The sequence below is a fragment of the Lacerta agilis genome, chromosome 13 (genome assembly GCF_009819535.1).
Source record: "Lacerta agilis isolate rLacAgi1 chromosome 13, rLacAgi1.pri, whole genome shotgun sequence".
Classification (NCBI taxonomy): Eukaryota; Metazoa; Chordata; class Lepidosauria; order Squamata; family Lacertidae; genus Lacerta; species Lacerta agilis.
Window position 1 is genome coordinate 37,748,342 of NC_046324.1, and position 15,422 is coordinate 37,763,763.

General features: G+C 44.7%; 1 protein-coding gene and 1 long non-coding RNA gene across 2 annotated transcripts; one reads left to right on the forward strand and one right to left on the reverse strand.

The window, feature by feature from the left end:
• Nucleotides 1–1,415: 1,415 nt before the first annotated feature.
• Nucleotides 1,416–8,320, forward strand: MPV17L (MPV17 mitochondrial inner membrane protein like). The gene is made up of 4 exons (XM_033167987.1): nucleotides 1,416–1,792; nucleotides 3,383–3,453; nucleotides 5,625–5,654; nucleotides 7,721–8,320. The coding sequence occupies exons 1-4, from the start codon at nucleotides 1,486–1,488 to the stop codon at nucleotides 7,898–7,900; spliced, it is 588 nt and encodes a 195-aa protein (XP_033023878.1). The 5' UTR covers nucleotides 1,416–1,485; the 3' UTR covers nucleotides 7,901–8,320.
• Nucleotides 8,321–14,922: 6,602 nt separating this feature from the next.
• LOC117056470 lies at nucleotides 14,923–15,380 on the reverse strand. The gene is made up of 3 exons (XR_004427737.1): nucleotides 15,273–15,380; nucleotides 15,072–15,162; nucleotides 14,923–14,947 (listed from the first exon to the last, which is right to left on the reverse strand). It is a non-coding gene; the product is annotated as an uncharacterized LOC117056470 (long non-coding RNA).
• Nucleotides 15,381–15,422: the final 42 nt, after the last annotated feature.

Below are 15,422 nucleotides of genomic sequence, written 5' to 3' on the forward strand. Positions count from 1 at the left end.
ACACCTTTTATTTTTTATGTTAAAAAGTGTGGCACTTAATGTGGCAACTTCATGGTGTTGAGTACAAGCACCTATTTTTTTGGGGGGGGTCCACTGGGTCCACTGTGAGTATAAGTTGGATACAACCATTTTTTTAAAAAAAATCATTATATCAACGTTGCCCAATATCTCGTTTGTAACTCCTGAAGGAGTATTTCATTTTGAAATACACATGGAAGTAAAATAAAAAGCCTTGCACCTGTTCTTTGTTTTGATCCTATGAACTTGTTGCCCAGGATCCCTTTTAAATACGCAGGGCTCCTACCACTAACCCAACTGAGGGGAAAAACAAAATAAAAAATAAAAAAATTCCTTCCAGAGACTAACCTTAGAGACCAACTAAGTTTGTTCTTGGTATGAGCTTTCGTGTGCATGCACACTTCTTCATATACAGTGTGCATGCACACGAAAGCTCATACCAAGAACAAACTTAGTTGGTCTCTTAAGGTGCTACTGGAAGGAATTTTTTTTGTTTGGTTTTTGTTTTGACTATGGCTGACCAACACAGCTACCTACCTGTAACTCCAACTGAGGGCAAAAGAATTCCCTTAAGATATTTGTATATAAAAGAGACCATTCAGAAAAAGCGATATACCTGTACTCTTCCAAAGGATGCTAGGGGAACAGATACAGTACACCCCTTGACTTTGCCAATGTCTCAAAACTGAGCTGTGCTGCCACACCGTGGTGAGAAAAAGTGATCCCATAGCTCTTATTAGTGATCTGGAGTCTTGTAGCCACTCCTCTTAAAGACCAAACCACATTTATTTACTGATTACATTTATATCCCTTTCCTGTGTGGAGCTCAAGGCAGTTTACATGGTTATCTTCTTCCCCATCGGCATCCATCACAACAACCCTGTGAGGTAGGTTGGACAGAGAGACTGTGACTGGCCCAAGGTCCATAGCTGTCAACTTCCCCCTTTTTAAAAGGGAAATTCCCTTATTCCAAATAGGATTCCTCGCAATAAAAGGGAAAAGTTGACAGCTATGCCAAGGTCCACCAGTGAGTTTCATGGTGGAGCAAGGATTTGAACCCTGGCATCCGGGGTCCAAGTCCTCATTTCATAGTGCATATTTGGGCAGAGAGCTGGGTGGGTCGCTGTGCCATACTACGCGTGGCGAGTGAGGAACCCGTGTTCCCATTTTCACGCAGCTATGAAGCAATAGGAATGATCTTGGGCCAGTAGCACCAGTCTCTCGGGCTAACCTACCCCACAGGGCTGTTGTGTGGCGAGGAACCTGACCCCCTGGCCAAAAAAACGGGGGTGGCGGTGGCGAGGAAGCGGCCGCGTGCGTCGTCGGCGAAGGAGGGAAAGGAGGCAGGGACTGAGGCGTCTCCCTCCGGCGGCGGAGGAGGAGGAGCAGGGGCAGGAGCTGCAAGGGCAAGGGAGCCGGCGATGCGAGCCGGGCGGCTTCTTCCTTGAACCCCGAGCCGGGCGAGCGATGGCCCTGCTGGGCCGCCTGGTGCGGCGATCGCCCTGGCTGTGCAACGTGGCGCTCTACGGGAGCCTCTTCGCGGCGGGCGACGCGGCGCAGCAGCGGCTCCGGCGCCGGCCGGGCCAGAGCGCGGACTGGGCGCAGACGCGGCACGTGGCGCTGGTGGCGCTCTCCTTCCACGGCCACTTCAACTACGTGTGGCTGAGGGCGCTGGAGAGGCTGCTGCCCGGCCGGGCGCCCGGTGCCGTGCTGGCCAAAGTGCTGTGCGACCAGCTCATGGGCGCGCCCGTCGCCGTGCTCGCCTTCTATACCGGTGAGTGAGGCCGCGAGAGGGGGGAGGAGGGAGGGGGCGAGCTCCGGAAATGGCTGCTGTGACTCTGAGCGCACGCAGAGTGCAGGGAGCCAGCCAGTGCCGGATTTACCTATAAGCTAAACAAGCTATAGCTTAGGGCCCCACTCTCTTGTTCTCCCCGCCCCCCAAATTTCACTATGAATATATTCCTTATTCATTGTATTTCACTTCAACGATTACTTTGATAAAATACATATTTTGTTATGTGCAAATGGCTTTAGATACCCATTAGGTCCATAAATTAACATATAGCATATACCGGTATTCAACACAAAAACCAGAAATTTGTTGTGGACAAAGGACAGCTGGACATATAAAGGGCCCCATTACCTTCAGTAGCTTAGGGCCTCATCAAACCTAAATTCGGCCCTGGAGCCAGCCCTGGTGGAGCACCCGAAAGCAGCCTTGCCCAACCTGGTTACGCTGGTGTTGTATTGCTTTATTGCATTTCTAGCGCACCTTTTTCCTCCTCCAAGGAGCTCAAGGTGCCATACGTGGTTCTCCCAGCTCCTCATTTAATCCCCACAACAATCCTGTGAGGTAGGCAGGCAGGCAGGCAGGTTGGTTAGTTAGGCACCCTGTGAGCTCCGAGAGGGTATTTGAACCCTGGTATTCCGGGGTCCTAGTCCACTACTCTATAACCACTACACTGTCTCTCCATGTGCACTGAGTTTGTACTATGACTCCTATCAGCTGCAGCCGGTACAGCCTTGCTGGTTATAGCCAAGGAGACAGATAAATTACCTTTCTCAATAGCATGAATGAATGGTCCCAAGGCACTGGATTAAGGCTCCAGTCTCTAAACCAGGGGCATGAGTTCAAATTCCACTCCTGCCCGTGCTTTGGGAAGCACCCTAACTCAGTGGTAGAGCATCTGCTCTGCACACGGAAAATCCCAGGTTCAGCTACCAGCATCTCTAGTTAGGGCTGAGAGAGACCCTGGTTTGAAATGCTGGAGAGCAGCTGCCAGCCTGTGTAGACAAGATTGAGCTCGGTGGACCAAGGCCCTGACTGTATAAGGCAGTTTCCTATGTTAGGGAGAAAGGCCGCAGCTCACTGGTACAGCATCTGCTTTGCATTCAAAACGTCCCAGGTTCAGTCCCTGACATCTCTAGATAGAACTGGGAGAGAGACCTCTTTCTGAAATGCTGGACAGCTGCTGCAAGCCAGGGTAGAAAAGACAGGGCTAGGTGGACCAAGGATCTGATTTGGGCACATTCTTGTGTTCGTATGTGAGGTTTTTTTTTAAGGTTTTTTTTTTTAAAAAAAAGAAATGAATGGGGGACAGGAAGCAACTAATTCAAGAAATTAGGTTAGAATTGACAAGTTCAAGATGTGACTTTAACATGAAGCCATGCATTAAAAATAATAATAATTCAAGAGATCACAAGATACATATTTTATGGCAAGACAAACATGCTATTCAGGATGCATTCAGAAGGAAATGGTTAGTGAAGCAGAAATGTGTGGTGTAGTATAAAATGCTGTGTAAATGAATTTCTAGTAAATTTTACTTGTATTCTGACTTTCCTTAAAACATTTTGTGACCAGGCATGAGTATACTCCAGGGGAAAGAGGATGTCTTTGCCGACTGCAGGGATAAATTTTGGAATACCTATAAGGTAAGTGCAATGCTGCATTGAACATGCTCCCATCACTACACACACCTTAAAAGTATGCCCAACTTTTTAATTATTTATTTACTTACAGCATTTATACCCCAGCATTTAGCCAAAAAGGTGCTTAGAGTGACTTCCAAAAATTATTTATTAGGCTGTCCCTGCCCTCTGACTCTTTCCCTCAGCTATCCTTTCGCCATTTGAAATTTCACCAAGTCCTGCCCACTTGCATACAAACCAATTTTCACAGTTGCAAAGACTAGAAACGTGTTTTTAAGGACACAAACCAGTTGCTGTAAGTCTGCAAAGGCTTTCTACTGGGCTCATAAGCCTTAAATTTTGTGATGAAGAGGCCCAGCCAGTGTGAGCAGGGGTGTATAGAGAGAATCAGTGCAGAAGACCCAGAACATAAATGGGGGCAGAAAGATATGTTGAAAGTTATTCAGTTTTTAAACACATTTTTTTTAAAACAGGTAAACGACAGGTAAATTTGGATTGCCAGCTATCCCTAGCAACTCAAGACATTGTAAGGGAGAAATGCATTTATTTCTTAGTAAGCAATTTCATAGAATACTGCCTGTGTATGCTTTCCTGCGTATCTCCACAACTGCAATGGCTAGAGGCTTGCCTTTTTTTAATGAAAGCTGAGCATGCAAGGTGGGGCTGTACCTCCACACACCCCTTGCTTCTGTGGCCATGACATTGCTCATAACCAGTCTGCATTTCAGCTCTTACATCAAGCGTGCATTTATGTAACGCTCAGAAACGGTATTATGAGAGCAAGGAAGAAAAGAGTTTTGCAGGTGGTGTGAAATAAATATGATTGATCAGAGGCGTTTTTTCCTCTGCGGTTGAAGGAAGCATTTGTTCCTCTATACCTTTGTTTGCCAATCTGGCAAATGTGCGAGTATATTGGGTATCATGTAATTCTTGCGGCCCACTATGCTGTGCTTGTTGTGCTTAAAATGAAGCAGCGCGATCTCTCTGGGGTTCTTAAAGTGGCAGTTTGAGGATTACTCACCTTCCCACTTGTGGCAGGCCCCAACTGCGCTATACATTTAAAGCAGGGCCATACCACTTTAAACAGTCATGACTTTCCCCCAAAGAATCCTGGGAACTGTAGTTTGTTAAGGGTGCTGAGAGTTGTGAGGAGATATTGTTCCCTGCTCAGAGCTGCCACCTGTGCTTTAACCATCCACCCCTCTTCCCAGGGAACTCTGGGAATTGTAGTTCTCTGAGGGGAGTAAGGGGACCTCCTTTGGGTTGCGCAATATGATATCCAATGTAACAGTGGCACTAGCAGAAGCTGATTGTAGCAGGAGATAGCCAGGCTACCACAACCAGCCCCAAGAATCATGCTGGCTTCTTGGCCTTCTCTTATGGTGAGCCATTCTGCTAGCACAGCTAGAACACCACTAAGGGACTTTAACTTAGCACAGCATTTAATTCCACCCATCTATGTTGTTGTTGTTGTTGTTATTTCATTTTATGATGTACCTCAAACAGAGAGAACAATAATCACAACAGATGAAAATTAAAAGATGGAAAACGAAACTATAAAATAGGCACATGGAATGAAATAGTTGCACATGAGTTAGAATAACAAAGTACAAATAAAGACTGTCAACACTATCAGATCATCAAGTTTAGTTCCAGATTTGCCGGGCTTGTGACAAGCGTAGCCTTGAAAATGATGGTTCCGCTATATATGTCATAAAGGAATGTCAAACCATATAAAATGTGTCTGCAGGTTCTTGTCTTGTTGAAATCTCAAATTATGTGTGACTTTCTTCATTATATCCCAGAGTAAGCGGTACCAAGCATGCAGCATAAGATATTTGGCTGTTTTCTGTTGCAAATACTATTTGTGCTGCCAAGATAATCTATAATCATAGAATATTAGAGCTGCAAGGGACCCAAGGGTCATCTAGTCCAACCCCCTGCAGTGTAGGAATCTCAGCTAAAGCATCCATGACAGATGGCCATCCAAACTCTGTTTAAAAACCTCTAAGGAAGGAGAGTCCAGCACCTCTCGTGGAAGTCTGTTCCACTGCCGATTCCAAGACCAATTCATTTGACAATACATTGGTAACTCTCATCTATTTTGATGGCTTTTTTGTGGTACTTTCCCTTCTCAATTAACTACTTTTAAATATATTTTGCTTTTGTTTCAGACTGGGCTGATGTACTGGCCTTTTGTGCAGGTGAGTTTAAATTTGCCTTCCTGCTCCTTAGAAACCCATGACGAAGACAACAGCAGCAGCTGCAACAATGTCCTCATCAACACAGCCAGAAGATTGCCCTGGGTCTGGGGTTGTGGAGGACTCAGAAACCTCCTATTTGTATCCCCTTTGAATATTCAGCTGTCCCTGTCATTGCAGCAGCAGCAGATGCATTCCTTGGATGCTGGATCTGCTGTTCCCGTAGATCCTGCCGCGTGAGGCAGTTGCCTCTCCTAGCCTCATGGGTCGGCCAGCCCTGACTGTGGCAGCCACCCCTCAGTAAGGTAACCCTCATGCGTTACCTCATGGCCAGATTTAGGTGCTTTAAAATTAAGACACACCCTGTCAGTAACACTTGAAACGTCTGCTATTATATCCAGCAGCAAGGATTTTTTCCCCACATGGGAAGGGAAAACCTTTGCCCAAAGTAATGATGAGGCAATTTGTAAACAAAGCTGGAATTTTATTCAAACACACTCAAGGTGAGTTGTAGCTTAGTGGTTACTCTGATAAAGCCCAATACTTCATTTCAGTCAAAAACTATTTGCAGAGATGATTAAAAGCGTAGTTAAAACTTGTAATTTAAACCTCTCACTAGAATGGTTAGACAGCATCTTAAAAAGCAAAGACATCACCTTGCCGACAAAGGTCCGTATAGTTAAAGCTATGGTTTTCCCAGAGTAATGTACGGAAGTGAGAGCTGGACCATCAAGAAGGCTGATCGCCGAAGAATTGATGCTTTTGAATTATGGTGCTGGAGGAGACTCTTGAGAGTCCCATGGACTGCAAGAAGATCAAACCTATCCATTCTCAAAGAAATCAGCCCTGAGTGCTCACTAGAAGGACAGATCCTGAAGTTGAGGCTCCAGTACTTTGGCCACCTCATGAGAAGAGAAGACTCCCTAGAAAAGACCCTGATGTTGGGAAAGATGGAGGGCACAAGGAGAAGGGGACGACAGAGGATGAGATGGTTGGACAGTGTCCTCGAAGCTACTAACATGAGTTTGGCCAAACTGCGAGAGGCAGTGATGGATAGGCGTGCCTGGCGTGCTCTGGTCCATGGGGTCACGAAGAGTCGGACACGACTGAACGACTGAACAACAACAACAAAGAATGGTTATTGGTCTTGCACTACCAGTAAAACACTCCTGGCCCTTTTTATAATCTTTACATTCCCCTTAGAAAACAATCTGGGTTGTTAGCGCTAATACGCCCAGGAACCTCACCAAAATGCTGGAGAGGGTGCACCTCCACAGGCACATACCTACACATGTAGTGGGAATGCCCCCAAATCCAACTATTCTGGACAACAGCCATAAAAGAAATACTGGTATGTAAAATAACTAAGCAAGTACTAGAAATCACCCCAGAACTGGCCCTACTAAACATATTCCAAGACAATAATGCCCACTCATATCACAAAGAACTCATAACCCACCTACTCTCAGCAACCAGAAACATCATAGCCAGACACTGGAGAAACCTGTCAGGAGTAAGCATGGACCCATGGTACCAAATAGTATGGGAAACAGCCCTACTAGAAAAATTAACCAATAAACTGAAACTGACACGGGGACAAATAGAAGAAGATACCCTTACTTATTTAACTGTCAAGTTTTAACTCTCCACTCCCTCCTGATTGAATGGCACTCCCACTTTGATTGGTTTCTTGGTTGCCAGGAGGCTGGCCCAAGGGCCATCCATCAAAGAGACCAACATAAATTCTCCCTGGATTACCCCTCATTCTGTTTCCCTTTTCAAAGCTTTCAAAACTCCAGATTGGAGCAGTTTTTGACTACAGCAAAATCCAAAGTTTCACCATTCTGTAGGGCAGGGTTGGGGAACCTGTGGCCAACTCCCATCGCCACACTAAAACTCTCACAGCGCATCAGTTCAGCACTGGGGGCTGCACCTGCCCTGTCCTAAAGCAAGCTCATTTTGCAGCAAGTTGGACCTGCAACAAAGACAAGGTGGAAAAGGCTCTGATATTTCTCTGGTGCGTTTAACTCTGCTTCGTTCTGTTTTTCTTTTTCCTTTCCCCCAAATAGCTTTCCAACTTCAGCCTGGTTCCGGTGCATTGGAGGACAGCGTACACTGGCCTGTGCGGTTTTATCTGGGCAACTTTCCTGTGCTTTTCCCAACAATGCGGTGACGGAACTGCAAAATCAGTTTTCTTGTTGTTCCGAGGCAAGAAACCTGACACGGGCGAGATGCCGCCAGGGAAATAAATATATTGCTGGTGCAAAGCATCGCTCACCTGTCAGGGAGGCAGCGAGCTGCGTTGGCAGATGGCCAGCTGAATTTTTTTTTAGGGGGTGGTGAGAGTGTACATGAAGGTAGAACTAAAAGTGAACAAACTTGAGCATTTATGAAATGGTACCTTATTGCTGTGGGAATGGACTCAGCTAACTTTTAGGGTTGTATCCAATTAATGGGCATGACTAACTTAGGCCCCTTAATTTTAATTCTTCTCCCTGCATTCTGCAAATATAACTTTACTACTCTCTTATTTCAGTCGCGGATTTGAGGGTTCAGTGTGTGCCTGTAGAATTCGGCAACATAAAAAATGTGAACTACCAGTCTATGGTTTAGGGCAGGATTGAGGAAGCTCTGTCTGGCTCTCGGTACTTTTCCTGTACTGCACTCCCCACCCCCCCAGGCGCACCATCTTCCCCCAAAACGATACCCTTCACTGTTGCTCCTTGAGTGCTTTTGCTTTGCTGGCATGTTGTGTTATTGAACTCTGATCATGCCTCTTGTTCGACTGGATGAAGGCTGTGTTGCGTATAAACTACCCTGTTGCACAAAGGTAAAACTTAACATTTGTCGCTGCACCCACATTTGGTTCTGGCCCTGCCCACCACCAGCATGTGACCCCTAAAAGGTTATCCAGAAGGGAATACGACCCCTGGGCTGAAAAAAAGTGCCTCGCACCTGGTCTGGAGGGATATAGTCCATTGCATTGCCTGATTTGGGTCTTTGTTGTGCTTCATGTGTAAATCTGGTCTGATGCACGGTTACATCCTGCACAGTTGTAATTCAGCCTGTAAATAATAATAATAATAATAATAATAATAATAATAATAATAATAATAATAATGTATTATTTATACCCCACCCATCTGACTGGGTTTCCCTAGCCACTCTGGGCAGCTTCCAACAATAGATTAAAAACCACATAAAAACACCAGTCATTAAGCTGCCTTCAGATGTCTTCTAAACGTCAGATAGTTGTTTCTTTCTTTGACATCTGATGGGAGTAAGGGCCTATCCAGACTTGCCTTTTGCCCCACTCTTTTAAGCCAGAGGTCCACACTTTAATGCTCTGTGTCTGAGTGTTTGTTTGTTTTTGCCCCAAGCTTTTCACATGAAAACTCACTCTTTGAAGCTGAATTGGAGCAAATATCAGCTTGGGTTTTTACTGCAGATTGAGATTTGCTCTGGTTGACCTTTAAAAAGCAGATTTTTATTTTTATTTTGCAGAGAAAGCTCTGGAGCAAAAAACAGGGTGTTCAGATACAGAGCTTTAAATGGCAGGCCATGTCTGGAAAGAACAGAGGTAGGGTTAAGTGTGGATAAGCCCTAAATTCCTAGTTGTCACGTGGCCATACGTTTTTGCCTTTGACTGCAGTCAACTCCTGCCATCCTTGCCCATTGGCTATTCTGATGGGAGCTGGAAAGCAGCCTGCTGACTTCTCCTGGAGTAAAGCCTCAGAGAAGTCCTGCATGAACTCCTTGATCCACCTGAAGTCCAGTGGATTAACAACCCGGTCCTAATAGGTTTCACATGTATTGATTTATTTTTAATCTGTCCCTCCAGTTTAGAGAGGGTGAAGTCTGATAGCAATTTCCGTTCTACAGTTTGCCCAAGCAGTTCGATGTTCTGGACAGTCTTTCCAAGGTCACTTTCCTCCAACCAAAAGCGCACAAGAGTGTTGCTGTTCTTATTTTTATATATTTATACCCTGACAGGACTCAAGGCAGCTTACAAATAAAAACAGTGATCACTAAAAACAGAGAAAAAGCAATCTTTTTTTTTTAAAGCATTAGTAGAATTAAAACTATATACATATATAAAACCTGTTCAAAACATACAAATAATGACAATAAAAATATTAATGGTGGCTTGGAGAAAGCCAATAGTTTTAGTTACAAATACGCAGACTGAGAAGGCCTGGTTAAGAAAACACTCTGTGGACTGCCATTTTGCCTCATAAGCAACAATAACTGATATTGCAGACAGAATAATAATAATAATAATAATAATAACAATAACAATAATAATAACAATAATAATTTATTATTTGTACCCCTCCCATCTGGCTGGGTTTCCCAGCCACTCTGGGCAGCTTTCAACAAAGATTAAAAATACATTAAAATGTCACACATTAAAAACTTCCCTAAACAGGGCTGCCTTCAGATGTCTTCTAAATGTCAGGTAGTTGTTTATCTCTTTGACATCTGATGGGAAGGTGTTCCACAGGGCGGGCACCACTACCAAGAAGGCCCTCTGCCTTGTTCCCTGTAGCTTTGCTTCTCGCAGTGAGGGAACCGCCAGAAGGCCCTTGGCGCTGGACCTCAGTGTCTGGCCAGAACGATGGCGGTGGAGACGCTCCTTCAGGTATACTGGGCCGAGGCCGTTTAGGGCTTTAAAGGTCAACACTAACACTTTGAATTGTGCTCGGAAACGTACTGGGAGCCCATGTAGGTCTTTCAGGACCGGTGTTATATGGTCTCGGCGGCTGCCCCCAGTCACCAGTCTAGCTGCCACATTCTGAATTAGTTGTAGTTTCTGGGTCACCTTCAAAGGTAGCCCCACATAGAGCGCATTGCAGTAGTCCAAGCAGGAGGTAACTAGAGCATGCACCACTCTGGCGAGACAGTCTGCAGGCAGGTAGGGTCTCAGCTTGCGTACCAGATGGAGCTGGTAGACAGCTGCCCTGGACACAGAATTAACCTGCGCCTCCATGGCCAGCTATGAGTCCAAAATGACTTCCAGGCTGCGCACCTGGTACTTCAGGGGCACAGTTACTGTATTCAGGAGCAGGCTGTCGTCCACACCAGCCCGCCCCCTGTCCCCCAAGAACAGTACTTCTGTCTTGTCGGGATTCAACCTCCATCCATTAGCCGCCATCCATCCTCCAACCGCCTCCAGGCACTCACACAGAACCTTCACTGCCTTCACTGGTTCCGATTTAAAAAAGAGGTAGAGCTGGGTATCATCCGCATATTGATGCCCAAACCCCCTGATGATCTCTCCCAGCAGCTTCATGTAGATTTTAAAAAGCATGGGGAGAGGACGAAATCCTGAGGCACCCCACAAGTGAGGGCCCAGGGGTCTGAACACTCATCCCCCACCACCACTTTCTGGACACTGAGGAAGGAGCGGAACCACTGTATAACAGTGCCTTTAGCTCCCAGCTCCTCTAGACGGCCCAATGGCTCTAGTCCTTAAGGTTATTAAAATCAGGTTGAAAATAATGTGGGAAATGCCAAGGAAATTGTGAGGGCTGGGCAGGGTCTTTAGTAGGCAGCGTGGGCTAACTAGAAGATTAAAAAGATTGCCAACTTGTTTTGGCAGCTACTAGTTCCAGTCTCCAGTGCAGGAACTTTTTTCAGCCCAAGAACTGCATTCCCTCATAGCTCATCTCCGGGGGGGGGGGGGGGGGCTCATGCCCAGGATGGGCAGGGCCGGATACAAAATAGGTGGAGCAACAGATGTAAAATTTTACCTTCATACAGTAGGCTACATTCTAGCCACAAATGCCAACTCACCACATGTATGCATCTAGGAGTTTTCAGGTGCTATCCTGGCACTTCCACTTCAAAGGATCTCAAGGCCGGGGGGGGGGGGGCTGCCTCAAAGCCTAAAGCACTACTGACTTTCATTGTAGTGGCTGGATGGCCTAATGCAGGCATAGGCAAACTGCCCTCCAGATGTTTTGGGACTACAATTCCCATGATCCCTAGCTAGCAGGACCAGTGGTCAGGGATGATGGGAATTGTAGACCCAAAACATCTGGAGGGCCAGGTTTGCCTATGCCTGGCCTAATGGACTGGGTGAATACAAAGCTGTTTCATATTTTGAAAAACTAGCACTTTTTTGTCCCGGGATTCAGGTGTGATATAATGATAATTTGTTTTAGTCGAGAGCATGTTTCGTTGATTTTCGATTAGGTATTGTAATGGGTTTTTTTAAAAAAAGTAATTCATGAATGGCAAAGGGCACATTTCATTCAGAATCATGAAAGGCAAGAAGCAAAGGGCACAGTCCACCTGGATTCATGAATGACAAAGGACACAGGTCTGTTGGTTCATGAATGGAAAACAGTGTTCTACTGTCTTAAGACCCATCCCTGCTCTTGCCCAGGTCCCATTAATTTCAATAGAGACAATACAACAGAACCTCTAGGTCAACTGCACCTCCAAAATGACATAATTTATAAGCAACAAATATACCCCTTGATAAGCCAGTGTTTAAGATCAGGATTCCCATTTCATGGGTCACAAGTGTGTTATTGATCAGACAACTGAAGGTCAGTATATTCAGTAAACTGTTTGATTTTTGCTTCTATTTATTCCTGTGCAAAGGAGGCCAGTTGCTCTTTTATTTCTCTCCTACAGTCTTTCTCTGTGCCGCAGGGCCATTTCTCGAGGGAATGAAGTGGCTTGCTTATTACAGGGCAGCGCAAACATTTGCCTATCACAGCAGCTAACCTCACAGTGGAGAAACATTAACTGTATAATTTAATTTTATAGCAGAGTTTAATTGCTCAGATTGAAGGCGGGTGGAATATTGAGTCATCAGTGTTCTCCTTGCTAATTATTAAAATTCCTTGCGGATTATGCTTCCCCTCTCCTGCAATGTACTTGTACTGGAAAGGCAAGGCAGCATTGGGTTCTGTGCAAAGCTTGCAAGATCGTTTCACGAGGACCAAGAAAACATGGTGTGAAAATTTAATCTTTAGTCTCATTCTGCTTCAGCATCTGGGCAGAAACGTAGCCCAACTTTCTAAAAACAAACAAACAAACAAACAAACCCGTTTCATCTGTTTTTGTTAACCCATATGTTTCCCCCCAAGTTAATGGTGCTTTCTCTCTTTCTCTAACGATGGTGAAGTAATTAAAAAAAAAAAAGCATTATTTATTATACAGATTTAAACTACTGACTGACCTCCTGCTGATTTCAGCTGCAGTATTGCTGCAGATATGTGAAATACTGCAGTTATGACAGAATATTTAATATACAATGACATTCTCAATCATTTTAATGGTTTATTAAGTGTTTTAGGTTTGTTTGTTTTTTTAAAAAAAGTCTGTGTGCTTTATATGTACAGTGATTCCTTCTATTTGTTTCAAAGTAAATAAACTGGGTGGGGGTCCTGATAGTTACAGAGAATAGAAGCCTTCTGCCTCAAGTAACCTGAAAATTATGTGGGGTTTTTTAAATGTGTTTCGGAAGCTTTGTTGAAGTGTTGTATTGCATTCTGTTGGGTTTTGGGGTGTGTGTGTGTGTTTGGGTGGGTTTTTTTTTTGCCTTGGGTGGACATGGTCCAGAAAGGCAGCATAGAAATGTTTTTAATGATAAAGATAATAAAATTATGATATTGAAAACATTTTGCTGCTGACTAACAGTATGTGGAAATGAACCACATGTGTCATGGGCTGCCTGTCGGATCAGCGCTTTCATCTCAACCAAAGGGAAACCCATTTGGAGGAAGCTTGCAAGCTACAGAAGTAATGTAGGAGTTTATCCCGGCCTGCTGCATTAGAGAGGGAGAAATTGCCGGGTGCTTGTGCCACGGTGGGCCCATGGGCCTACTTAGAACCACAAGGCCATTTTGGCCAATCCATGCCCACCTCACCCTGCACCTGACGTCAGTGGTGGAACAGGTAAAGATGCAGCTGGAGTAAAGGGGGCTTTGCAGACACCACTGATCAGCAGTGCTTGCAAAGCACTGTTGCGCTTCACTTTGCAAATGCCACCCCATAGCTGATTCTTGGGACTTCTAAAGCACTGTGCGTGGCCCTTTGTAAGCGACACATTTCAAACTGCACTGGCAAAAACAGGTCGCCTGATGTGATGTCAGGTGATTGGTGGGCGGAAAGTGCCACCCACCTGCTGGACAGGAGGGCGGGAAGATAAGAAACCGGCCCCTCTGCTGAATTCATTTATTCTCCTCTGCCATGCTCTGATTATTTATTTTGATTTATAACCCACTTTTCCTCCAATGAATTCAGGGTGGCTTACATAGTTCCCCCTGAGCCCGACTCATAGAGAGGAATCAAATGTTCCCCATGTTACTGCACCTGACCAAGGGAGCCTGTCAGACTGGAGACCACCAAAAGGGGAAGAAGTACCTGTCTGCAGACCTGGGGCCACAATCTTTAAGCCAAGTGGCTGATGCTTGGGAAAGGTGACTTGAAGGGAAAGACTCATAAGACTCCAGTTCATCTCCGGCCTTTGGACAAGTTGCTCACTCAGAGCTATCCATGGTGCTGCAACCAGGGCCTTTCACTTGGAGCTATCCATGGTGCTGAGATCAAGTACCGGTACATAGAATTGTAGAGCTGAAAGGGATCCCAAGTGATATCTATTCCAACCCACTGCAGTGTAGGAATCTCAACTAAAGCATCCATGACAGCTGGCCATCCAACCTCTGCTTAAAAACCTCCAATGAAGGAGAGGCTACCACCTTTCAAGGGAGCTATCCATGGTTTTGGAATCACTCGTCTCCCTTTCCCCCATGGGTTCCTGGCACAGATTGGTCAAAACAAGAGTTGGGCCATAGTGCTCATGGGCTCACACTTCCCCTGCTATCACACCCTGCCTCTGTTCATTCACTAGGCATTATTGAAGCACAATAGCCTCTTGATGTATGTAAATCAGTATACAATCAGCAGCACAGAAACGGCGCACACAAATCTACTAAACCATTCCACGTATAGAATTCTATATTGGTATTCCAATCAACAGGAAAGCAATGCAAAAAGTCAAACAAAGAAGCCACAAACAGAAAACTCATTCAAGTTGGTGCAACAGGACAATTTCAGTCTTTAAATGTTTTTAGCCAGGCTCCTGTAGATATTGACGAAAATAGATCCAGTCAGATGATATGTACAGATGTTAATAGATGAAAGTAAGTCCAATCAGAGGGAATATTGACGATGTGACGCACAATAGACAGGGTGCCGGCGTTTGTCCCCTGTTTCGCCCACGGACAATTTGGGGTTTCTTCAGTAAATTTTGGATTTACTGTATATTGATACATACACTGGTGGAAAAAGTCAAACCTTATTAGTATTAAAACATACAATGCAAAGGGTTTGTAAATAATATAAATAATAGTAAGTTTGTAAATAATGTCTGAACAGACAAACACAAAAATCCATACTTACAATTTACATGTTACATCTCTAAACTAGAACATCTAGTCTTCTTCTTCACAATGTTCTTTTCACAAAGATTTGATATATTTGCACACTCTCACTGGTGATACAAACCAAACCTAGTTAACATTTACACATTCATTATATGAGCAATCAACAATTTCTATATCATTAATGAAAAGGTAAATGAATACAGGAATCAATACTTACACTTCAAATGCTAAGTTCTTTCTTGGCTTAAGCATTAATTCGTTTAGCAAAGTTACTGTGTTTGGATCAACCATATATACAACATTTCATACAGGGTAGTCTAGCAGGTGTCAGTGATTAGAGGGAAGGAGGATATGGATCCTGACAGTA

What these genes read in the sequence shown, in the direction of transcription:
- MPV17L (XM_033167987.1), top strand. Translation starts at nt 1,486, where the DNA reads ATGGCCCTGCTGGGCCGCCTGGTGCGGCGATCGCCCTGGCTGTGCAAC. An exon ending in AATTTTGGAATACCTATAAG is followed by an intron (nt 3,454 to 5,624) that starts GTAAGTGCAATG and finishes CTTTTGTTTCAG; the next exon opens with ACTGGGCTGATGTACTGGCC. An exon ending in TGTACTGGCCTTTTGTGCAG is followed by an intron (nt 5,655 to 7,720) that starts GTGAGTTTAAAT and finishes TCCCCCAAATAG; the next exon opens with CTTTCCAACTTCAGCCTGGT.